Raw genomic sequence first — 12,075 nt, forward strand, 5'->3', positions numbered from 1 at the left:
ACTTTCTTTGGAAGAAAATGCGTGAACAAAAAATTGTCAAAAATCAACACTTAAGGCGGGTTCACCCCGTTCGTGTCCGGACAACTTTTTATTTGCTCTGAAAACATTTTCTAAAAAATCTGATTAAACAGTTTCAGATTTTTATGAACAGTTGTTAAAATTGTGCAAAAATTAAAAAGAATCGGCCAAAAACGGCCGATGCCGATGCCGAAGCCGCTGAATCGGTCGGACTCTATTACCGAATATGCATTAATTTGACACTATCTATGAAGACGACACTGTAAAACTCCACGAACTTTTCTTAGTTTGGATTGGTTGAGAGTTGTCTGTGTGTATAAAGAAACACCGTGTAAATATTGTTATATTTTCGATATATTTAAGTGTATGTAATAATTTGTAATATGTACTTTATGTAGTTTGTAGATAAACTAGCGTTTAGTAAATTTTTATATAACTAGCTAAAGGAAAAATAAATAAAAAATGAATTTAAATCAGTTTTGCTTAGGAGACCTTTTTTCCGCCCTCAGACATACATACTTACATACGTACAAGTTGGAAGGTAAAGTATCTATATCTTAATAAAATTCTTTGGGAAGGACTTCTTAGAGAAAGATGATTTGAGTACACATTTGTACATACAGAAGCTAATAACATCGAAACCCGTATTTTCTTATTTTGAAATCGACGATTAATATTTAACCGTGGCGCTTTGAAATTTTCCATACATTGGGAAGATATATATAGACTTGCTATAAAATTGTCAAAACCAAATATTTTTTGATAGAGTAAAATATATCCCATCAGAAATCTTCGAAAAATAAAATTATGGCCCATATATATTTAAATTTTGACTAACCCCTTTTCAGAACTGCCCCGATGAGGCTACGAAAACATAAAATAACAAAATTTTTTATATGAGAGATATCGGTTTTTCAAACCATTTTTTTTGCTGTAGACATCTTGCTTTTTTGAGAGTTTTTTGTTACTATTTGTCAGTGAGTAAGAGACAACGCTTCTGATAAATAATTTGTCTTTGTTTTTCTTACATAATTCATGTATTTATTGTGGTATTTTTTTGATTTTTTGGTTAAAAAAACATAAACAATTTTATTTATTTCATCAATGTTCAGTTTTACATGGAATAATAAGTGTTGAAGTGAAGAAATTATTTTTTATTTATTTTTTTTTGCTTAATATTGCCTCACTGGATTTTTGTATGCGGTTTTTCAGAATTTTTTACATGGAGTATCTGAATTTATGCGGTTTTTGAAAATGTAAAGAACTTTTTTATGTAAGTGTATGTATGTATGTGGAAAACTGCAAAGCCTCGGCGGCACGCGTAAAAATTAACTCCATAATAATGTACAGGAGCGACGCATTCAGGATATCTTCGATAAATCAGTAAATACCGAAGCTAATTTATTCAAAATTTATGTTTGCAATAATTCTTTAGCACAAAATACGTTTATGATAAAATTATGGAAAATGGGCGTGTGGCACCACTTTTTATATAACGGTAAATTTCAGAAATGTTCGAAACTTCGACATTTCGAAATTTGAGGACGCTAATTTACACAAAATTAATACTAAAAACAATCCCTGGAAAAGAAGTAGCATTATTATGGAATTTTGGAAAATGGGCGTAATAACGCCCACATATAACTACATCTATAAGTTAATCGAAGATGTTTAAAATAGGGATAAAACCACCCCTGCTTACCACGTAGCGGTCGTTGTCGGAAAGGCGAAAAAAACTATATTTCATACTTGCGCCGTGTATCTAATGTTCGGCTCCGCTCGAACTTAGACCTTTTTACTTGTTGTTTTGTGCGCTTTGAAAGAGGACTGTTTGAATATTTATTACCGACTTCAAAAAAGTAGGAGATTATCAATTTGTCCGAATTTAATTTATTTTTTTTTATGTATCTTACCGTATAACACTAGGCCACGTCAGCCGTTTTCGATAATTCTTTTTTTTCGGAAAGGGCCACCTCAAGGTTGGTCCCATATAAATTTGTTTTAGTTCCAATCATTGCATCACGAAGAAACTAACGGGACTGCCAATCTTTATATGAGCATTGAAGTCTGCTGCTTTTTGTATAAACAGGATTATTTTTTTCTTGCAAAAATTTCATTTACATTTGACTACGAATTCCAAACAAAGTCAAAGCTTAAGGTCCTTCAAAAACGATGTCAAGCAAAAATCTTCAACGTCTAAATATACATATATCGCTTTGAGTCCATTTTTACAAATTTTATAGCAGAGGAAAACAATTTCTTATAGCCATTTTTTTTCAAACGCTCTGGTGAAAAGCTCGACGCCCGGCTAGTTGTTTTCCTACTTTTTTCTTCATCTTTAAAAATATAAAAATAAAAAAAACCGAATGCTGAAAAGCTGATTTGATAGACAAATCTCCTCGTCGTAGTTTCAGAGTCCTCGCAAGATCATTTGAAGGACTATAAACCTAGGCCACTAATAGTTTTTACTCAACTTTGTGGCGATAAGATTTAGAGTAGCAGCACGGTGGCTTTACCATAAAATAATTAAAACAAATAATTAAAAAAAGTTTTGTTTTTTAAAAATGTTCCAGAAACTTTATTTCGTATGTACATAAAAAAATAATGCGGCGCATCTTTTTTGCGAGATATGAATTAAATTCCGCTAGATCGACCATTTCGACCACTGTGCATTGCTTCCTTCCTACCTGTCTAAACGATCCTTAAAACGTAAAATGTTGACTCAGGTAACGTATCCTGATGCAGGGGATCTCTTCTTTAGATTGAGTGGCGATGTATTTTTTATATTAAATACAGCTTTAGCTTTATTTTTCACCGCAAACAGTTTCTCAGGGAGAATTTTTCCTACCCACGAGAAATTGTTGAGATTTTGAGATTTTGGAAAGTTATTTTTCGCACAAAACTCGAAATATTAAAAGTGCCTATAATACTCTAAATGAGTTACCGAACACCTTAAAATAGTCTGCATATCATAATCTCGAAAAAAATCACTTGCGTCACCAGCTTTCGGAAGAAATCACTCGTAGAAAAAATAGCGATTATTTAATTGTTTTAAATCTATTTTTAATTTAATTTTACATTAGTTCATTATAAAAATTAATAAACAGCGTATATGTACATATGTATATACAAATAATGTATGTAAGTCTATTGGTAAGCATGTAAGTATGTATCTAATAAATGCATATAATTTCCTTCAAAGGAAAATTCAATTTCTCTTTTTATAATTTAGAGTTATATGTAAATAGTTTCATACTTTCAACTTCTCGACCGCATTCTGAAGTATCTGAAACTCTGAGTTGATGTCGTCCATCAAATTGCGTATCTGTTTCTTGGAATCCAACACTTCGATACTCTGGGTGTAAGGATTGTAGCGTACACCGAACGGACGTGGAATAGAATTGGCAAATTTGCTAAAATTACAAAAATAAAGATTTATTGGCATTCAATTTATATTTAAGTTGCTCAAGCCCTACATGGTCTTCTCCTTAGCGCTCTCGAAACTCTCCGAAACATAGTAGACCTCCTGGAATTGTGTGATTGGATATTTTGTAACGCCAGTGACCTCTGGATCGAAGTCCCTCAATTCTGGTTTATCGGAAAGGCAGTATTCCAGTTCTCCGTATGAAGATAGTAGCCCAGCACCGTAGGCTTTTAAATCGCCATCTTGGCGGCACATGCCATATTCCACGGTGAACCAAAAGATCTAATAATTATACAAAAATGTAAGTGTTTTATGCCAAACTATCGCGTGAGCCCTTACCGTCGCAAGCTTCTCGATATAGTCATCGGGTGCTCCCAGCGAGGCTAAACCGATTTCTTGACTGAATTGCGCGAATGCTGGATCCGCAAATAGCGGCACATGACCCAAAAGCTCGTGGCACACATCGGGCTCGGGTGTGTACATCGGTTTGCTGGGATGGCGGATGTATTGAGTGGAGTGAAAGACGCGGAAAGCGAGACCAGCAAGAAAATCCCGGGAAGAAAGTAAGCCAGCAACAGGACGCAAAGTGAAACCGGTACAATCTGTTCGAAATAAAATACACATACAATATCTGTGAGTTGGGTATCAAAACATCTTCAAATTTTCATTAAATTGGCTTAGAGTGAAGTGAGCAAAACTAGCCAGCTAGCGTCTACCAACTTACCCCTCAAAAAGTTCGAAACATCTTCCAATTGTGGTATGTTGTCCTCTCTAAAACCACAGTTATCCACCAACAAAGGAAAGACGTGGTTATATTCGCGACACGCATGTGTCTTATACAGTTTCGTAAGATTCCTGAAAATTATTCCCCAGGTATCAATCTCTTCCTTGGTGTAGTCGACGCATGGCAATGGCTCGCCATGTTTGTAGTTGTACGCAATGTCTGCGAAGTACTTTCTGAGTTTCCCAAAAAAAAAGTTAGAATTTCTTTGAGAATCAAGCTGAACTGCTTACCTCCTTGCGCGGTAGACGGGATCAGTAAATCCAGGATGATCGGCGTCCAACTCCGAACCATAACTCAGAATTTGATTGGCGAAACGATCGAGATCGCGTATTCTGCGCGGAAACCATGGCACCGCCGAGTTGTTGTCCTTGTAATCGCGCGAAATGATATTGAAGTAACTGCACTCTTGACGCAATTCGTCGATGGCCTTGCCGAGTGCCCCCGATGTGGTGTCGCATTCCACGAAGAACTCGTAGCCAGGCACACGCACCGATGAACGAGATTCGATGTGCAGCAAATTGACATTGTGCGCCGTGAAGATTTTCAAACTCTTGGCAAGCGAGCCGCTACTCTGGTCTTTTAGCGAATAAAGTAGACAAGTATTGCCAGCCTCTTTCTTGTCAATGCCCTCGGCAATGTATGAAGAGCCGTCGACTCGCGTCGGCTAAAGGAAATAACAGAACAACAAAACAAATGGGATGAGATTCTGGTAAGGGTTCATGAGCTGCTCCGATATACATATGTACATACGTCTGCCTGCTGATTATATGACTTAATTGATTTCAATTAAATGCGCATTAAAATGTGATTTCTATAATCACAAATTATGCATATAAATATTAATCACATTTTAGGACGTCAATAAAAAAATTTGAAAAACCTACGTTACACATTCAACATTGATGTGGGATACCTGTGGTTGCTGTTATTGTTTCGCGAATCTTTCTTATCAACTCGGCCTCAGAAAGGTTAAACACTAGTTTGCCAAATGAATCAAAAAAAAATAACAATCTTATCACGTCGCTCTGGAAATTGTACTGAATAAGTATTGATTGTGAGGGGGCTCAGTAAATCTATATATCGTCGTTTAAAGTATAAAACCGCGTATCAAGATAATGCAAAACCTCGTATGTGCAAAAACTCTCCTATTTCAATATGGTTCTCTCTTTTAGGATAAGGATTGAGCCAAGAGCTTGTGTGAGCAAATCCAATTTTTGGCAGCAAATGTCAGTTAAGCGGTTTTGCAAAATGACGATACGCGGTTTTGTACTTTAAACGACGATATGTATGTATGTATGTACATAAATAATAGGGAGAGAGATGGATGACACTCAGAAAATGATTCAAGGCACGTGATTCGCAAAAGTTGGCGTATAAATAATAAAGGCTACGGAAACACGCTAACAACTGACTAAATTTTGCTGAAATCATAAATTTGTTTATTTCATATGCATGCGGCCACAATCTATTGTTGATCAAGTCGTTATTATATACACACTTATTTTTGGCACATCCTGTTTTGGCATAGCCTAAAAAAAAACGCTGTACTGATCGCATTCATGGTTCTGAAGAAATTAAAAGCTATTTTTCTTTTGATAAAAATTAACGCTTTGCTTCATCTAATCTGGTTCTATGGTCATGAAGGCAACTAGAAAGTTATGTCGCCTGATCTCATTTAAATGAGGAGTGAAAGAAGCGGTGCAAGTCCCAAGTAGGTGTCCCTACCTTATCTTGTTTTTTCACACATTTATTTTACTAAATTGAATTATTCCTACAGTATCACATAAAATCAGAAGGATGCACCTCTCTAAAGACCTCAAGTAAGTTTTTAGAAACTAGCAAAATGGATGAAGGAAACCATTTCCAAACTCATTGTAACATGTTCTGTGCCCGTCTGGTAGAGGAAGACAGAAGTAAAGTCCCCGCAGGCCAACCTCGGCAATAATCACGGCTCTCGAGTTGATTTATGGCCTTTTTTTATTAGCAAATCTATACCGCATTCCAGTATTTCCTGATTTATCGCAATTTTCGTGTTTCTGTAAATTACCGTTATATGGCAGGTGGGCGCGGTTATTACCAGATTTCAAAGATTTTCAACAGATTTCTTAGCTAGACCCTACCCAAGCCTCGTACCGAGTTTGGTAGAGATTGGTCAAGCGGCTACTGCGATACAGCACTTCATCATAAGTGGGCGGTGCCACGCCCATTTTCCTAAAATTTCATAATAATATCATTTTTTACCACAATTTTACTCCACATACTTCAATTTCAATTTTCAACAATTTGCATCTAATATTTACTGAAATATCGTATTTTTTGCATTTTTCGAAAATACCGTTATATGGGAAATGGGCGTCGTTACAGTACGATTTCGTGGATAAAGAGCAACCTACATACCAAATTTCGTTGAGATATCTCAATTTTTGCTCGAGTTATCGTGTACACGGACAGACAGACGGACGGACAGACGGACAGACAGACATGGCTTAATGGACTTCTCTTTTCATTCTGATCATTTGTGTATACATTTGTCCATATCTATCTCGATTCGTTTTGCCACTTACAAACAACCGTTATGCGAACAAAGTTAATATACCCTTGTGCACAAGTGCGCTCGGGTATAAAAACGAAATCATGCATACATGCACAGTTTCGACTCAAAACCCGAAATAAAGCATACATGCACATTTTCGGTTAAAACCGAAATAAAATCTAAATGCACAGCTGCCATATGCGCATATGCGGTGCTCCTTCTCGCACTGAAAGTACACTTAATCACTTCAAAGATGTTATGGGATTCCACTTTTAATACTCATTGTATATCAGGGACCGAGGCTATCATGTCACGGCATCTCGCTAGACAATTGTCAAGAGTAACATACAGGCTAAGTTTTTCATCGCGGAAATATAAACAAGAAGTTTGTTCAATGAATTTTTCCCTACTTGACCTACAAATGACCACGAACCTGATGTGATGGGGCCTAACAGACCTCGGATTTGCATTCAGCCCATCGAATAACATAGGGATAAAGAGGTTTGATTGAATATGTAGAAACTTTTTTTTTTACCTATGTAGTTAGAAGAACTTTTTCGGAATTTTCAGGGAAATTAAGAACTTGTCAAACATGTTTACTCTCCCAATTCACTCCCTCCAATGCCAGTGCGAAGTCCTTACTTCGCTTTCCAGGGTCACCGTGCATAAATTAAATAATTTCTGTAACCAAATGGAGTTATGGCAAATATATCTTCTTTCTTGCATCCGGTAAATAGGTGACTTGCTTCTTCCCATCCCAAACGACACCCAAGGGAGCTTCTAACCCGCAACGGCTATAATAAGTCCTATCCACCAGGGACCGTAAATAGTAGTTATTTTATTTCCCACAGTTAAACTTGGCCAGGTATTTTTTAAATAAGTTCGAAATAAAAACCTTCCGTATAGTAAACAAACCGCTTACCCAAATTAAACAAATTTGGTACCAAATGAAAGAGAAATAACGATCGAACGCTACCACTTCTATTTATATTTTTTTATAATTTAATACAAAAGATATGCATATACCTGACCCAAGGTTTGTTCTATGGTAATTAAAAAACATTTTTTATTTAAATATTTGACAATAGCTGGCATTCTGCTGGCTTTCCTCGTTTAAATATTTCAGTTGTAAAGCTATTTTAGTCCTCTTTCAGTTGATACCAAACTTGTTTAATTTGGATCCAACTTTTGTAATATGCTTCTGTGGTGGGAAAGCGATTAAAAAACAAAAAACATTCTTATATTCTGGGAGTGCATATATTAACTACGAAAACAGAATGCTATTTCTGCAAAAAATTTATGAAAACAAAACACATTCAATTCGGTTGCGAAATAGACCAAACTACAATTTTTTGCACAAAATCTTATTTAAATTTCGCTATTTTCTTTTTTTTTGCAATCCATGTGATACGATCTGGTACTTTTCCAATGAACCACACCAACCTTTTCAGAAGTTTGACGTTCGTACAGCATTTTTGTTGTTGTTTTGCTGCTGCAGTCAAAACTAGTTTTACGACCCGATGACTGGTAGACACACCTTTTGCAGCCGTGTTATTTTATATTTTTATTTTTTATTTGTTCAATTCACTAACTGCTGCCTCTTTTACTTTCAAAAGCTATACTTTTCCACACTTTGAACTACTCAAGTTTAAGTATTTAATCTATAAATCCAGTTGAGCTTAAAACGCAACTTTTATCTAAGCGCCCGCGCCCGTTACTAATAGTCTTTATTCGAAAACTAAAGTGTTACTCAAAGTTCGCACGCGTTTAAATAGATTTTGGTATCAAATCGAAGTCGGCTAGCGGCTGCAGCCAAGAGCTGGTTATCTATTAGATGACGGTGGACGGCGCTGCAAAGGTTATCGCAAGCTTCAACCAACTACATACTTATCTACACACACATACCTACATACATACATATATATTTACACTGTTTGTTGCTTCCCTGCAAAAAATGCTTTTATTTCGGTATGACTCCGGGATCGATCGCCAAGGAATATGCCACTAATACCACGTTTGATCTCTTTATATAACGAATAAATTTTCGCTTTTGTTCGAGCATGCCCTATGAAGAGACTCCATTATACCCGAACGAGCATGAAAATGGCGTAGTCGCTCTTAAAAACAAAACTACGCCAGCTGAGGCTCTAATCGGGAATCTAAGGTTTGCTTAGCGAATACTCTGTCTACATGCCAATGTTGCATATGAAATTTCGTTGCTTAGGGGCATACATATAATTATTTAAATCTTCAATTGTAATCAATCAATTGATCTCCAATTATACGGGTGTGAGATTAGTTGCGATTAATTAATGCCCAATTGTACCTCACGTAGACTAATCCTGGAATACTCTTTTTATAGATTAGTCGCGCAAATTTTTCAGGGTTATGGCAGCTCTCAAAACTATGTAAGTGTGCGTCTGCGTAGCGAGTCGACAACCAATCTAAAAGTTGTGGGTTCGCTGCTTAAATAGCTGGACACGAGGAGACTGCAAATAATCTAATTTAGAACTGACCAACAAGTAGCCTTACTTGGTTGCGGGAGAGAAAAAATTAATATGTCCATAAATAAATATGTAGTGGAGAACCTCGGCCTAAAGCTCTAAACGCGGCTTTCGTCTTCTTGTTATCATTATTAGCTACATATATAATACGTGTGTTTTGTCTTTAGAAATGCGTGTTGAATTAAACAAATTGTGTGTTCTTATAATCACAAAAGAATACTTAGCAGAAAATATTTACTTATTATTATTTTTATATTTAAATATTTTACTTACGGTTTTATAATGTAACTTGTATCGCCAATTTGAAACAAACATGAATATTTTTTTTTTGCACGCGTGACGCACAAGCGGGTCTAGCCTTCAGTAAGTTAAAGGCGAGAGTTTCAGTAGAGTACTTAAGTTTACATATTTGTAGAAGTTGTTTTTCATGGCACTCGGAGGTTTGCCATTGCCTGCCGTGGGACGACCGCTATTAGAAGAAAACTCTTTTGTTTTACAAATAGGTACATATATAAATATATTAATTTCAAATTTCTTATCTGGGAAGCAGCTTAAAAATATTGTGATTGCAATAAAGGCCTAACAATTTGTAAATACAACAAAACTTCAGCAAACAACTGATGCAATTTCTTGCCGCTATTACAAGCTACTGTAAAAACCATTAAATTATAGAAAGGCCCTTACCTAACAAGAGTTCGAAGCACTTAATCAATTCAAAGCTCGAAAAAAAGTTAATCACGAATTACATCAAAGTAGTTTTCTTACTTCTTGTTTACGTTGCCTGCTGCACGTATCACACTGAAAATCTTCACATTTTGATGTCGATTTTCATTTGTTTTCCATTTTTTGAAATGGTATTTGTGAATGAACTTTTCTTTGAACACATAAACTAGTTCAGTCACCCCAAAATATATTAAGTATGTATGTGCCCGGATGGATGTATGTATAGTTCATAAGTACATATTAGTACTCATATAAGGTTATATTTGTTTACAAACAATCAAAAAATCCAGCTCACATACATATGTATGTATGCGTATAGTATTCGGAATACACACTTAGTTATTATGTTTTTTCCCTTTAATGTTCATTATAAAATTTATGATGCAATTTTTCGAAATGTTTTCGTATACTTATTAAAGGTGCTCTTACACGCTATGTATTTGCATGTGTACATGCCACTTTTTACATATGGAAATGCCAACATATCGTGTAAAGGCAAATTAGATTTGTTTCTGTACAAAGCAGATGCACGTACACACGAAACAGTAAATGTTTCTATTTTTTTCATCTGACACACAGATAGAATCATCTGAGTTTAGTTTATTTCGTTTTCAAAGCATGTATTTTTAAATAGTTAAATAAAGACTGTAAATTTGACAGACATACGCAATTACATGCGTATTGAAAAAGTCGCATTTACAGATGCCAAAAACGTCTCGTTTAAGAACACCTTTAGTAAGTGAATATGTACATACATACATATATGCAAATATATCTATATGTATGTATGTATGTTTGTATGTTGATATTCAAATATATACAAATGTGTAATAAACTAATTTTGAGTCGCAGAAGTATTGTTTAAATTTCCCCCAAAAGTATGTGCCAATAATAGTTTTATGTACTACTATCCCCCATGGCCGCTTGCTTCGCGACGCCTCATAAGAACTGATGTGTTTGCCAATGCAAAAATAACGCCGAAAAGCAAAAATTTTTAGTTTAGGTTGCAACAGCTAAGGATCAGAATCCTGCACAAACACATAGGCTAAGCATACTAGTGCTCTGAATATATTCCCTTCGATGTCCTGAGTTTTATCGATGGCATTATTTCCACCTGTGAGATCTCTTCTAAGCGTGCTTAATCGCCCTCTATGATCCTGCAACTACAACATTGGCCCGATGAGTCAACCTCTAGTATTGTGTCAAGTAAGCGAACAAGAAACGTTACAAGGAAACTGAAGAGTACAGATGTGCGTTTTTTGTTATAGGAGAGGAGAACCAATATCTTAAATATTGTTCAAGGATGCGGTCGAATCTTTCCCTACTGATTCTCCACTTTTACAATTCGTCTTATATCCAGGCGTCCAAGGACACATATTAATTTGACTCTATAAACCTGAGCTTGATCTATGAGAGGTGTATGGCATTCGGTAAGGGAATTCGCCTTGCATTTGTGAGAGTGTAAAGCTTTGAGGCCCACCTGACCACCGCAGAAAAAAAACTGGTTTGTTCTCTCTAGTTCTCTGATCAAAATTTCGTGCTGCCCCCTAAATGGTTAACAATTCTTCTTGATACATCCGTGACACGGTTATGTCCCTAGAACATCTGAATGACCAGAGATTCTTTTACTCCATTTGAGTCTCACTGCTGCAATAACGGCCGCCCTGAGCAATATCATGCGGAGATAGATGCAAGCTCGCATTTAGGGTTATGGGGGCGTGATACAAAGGTGCGCTTACCTTACACAATTTTGCGCCCTTTGTATGCATCCTTAACCACACATACGGGGGTAATAAATATTTCGACTGCAGCGCGTTTTTTATTGTAGTTTTTTGTAGTAGTAAAAAACCGGTTCCTGATTTGAAGTTTTCGAAAAAAAACGGTGTTATTTTGCTTAGATTTCATACAGTAAAGATAGCTCTTATTTAGAAAAGAGCAAAACGGGAATAAGTACAAAGTTTTTTAGATCAAAAGTAAAACAAATAAAAATCAGTGAAAAATTCACGCTTGGTTTTAGTTTAACATTTTTAACCGACTTACAAAAAAAGAGGAGGTTATCAGTTCGTCGGAATATTTTTTTGTATGTATG

General features: G+C 35.9%; 1 protein-coding gene across 1 annotated transcript; it reads right to left on the reverse strand.

Annotated features, from left to right (window-relative positions):
• Positions 1-3,236: 3,236 nt before the first annotated feature.
• Hn (phenylalanine hydroxylase) lies at positions 3,237-8,508 on the reverse strand. The gene is made up of 6 exons (XM_017614907.1): positions 8,203-8,508; positions 4,457-4,890; positions 4,167-4,399; positions 3,782-4,044; positions 3,495-3,724; positions 3,237-3,431 (listed from the first exon to the last, which is right to left on the reverse strand). Exons 1-6 carry the CDS (start codon positions 8,230-8,232, stop codon positions 3,269-3,271), a joined length of 1,353 nt encoding a protein of 450 aa, XP_017470396.1. The 5' UTR covers positions 8,233-8,508; the 3' UTR covers positions 3,237-3,268.
• Between the last annotated feature and the right edge of the window lie 3,567 nt (positions 8,509-12,075).

This window comes from Rhagoletis zephyria, unplaced genomic scaffold (assembly GCF_001687245.7).
Source record: "Rhagoletis zephyria isolate East Lansing unplaced genomic scaffold, Rhagoletis_zephyria_1.1 Rzeph_scaffold_00923, whole genome shotgun sequence".
NCBI lineage: Eukaryota > Metazoa > Arthropoda > Insecta > Diptera > Tephritidae > Rhagoletis > Rhagoletis zephyria.

Bases quoted from the DNA above. Each gene is read 5' to 3' on its own strand.
- Hn (XM_017614907.1), bottom strand. From the start codon at position 8,232: ATGCTGTACGAACGTCAAACTTCTGAAAAG. The intron at 4,045-4,166 runs GTAAGTTGGTAG...TATTTCGAACAG, and splicing joins TGTTTCGAACTTTTTGAGGG to ATTGTACCGGTTTCACTTTG. The intron at 3,725-3,781 runs GTAAGGGCTCAC...TATAATTATTAG, and splicing joins ATATCGAGAAGCTTGCGACG to ATCTTTTGGTTCACCGTGGA.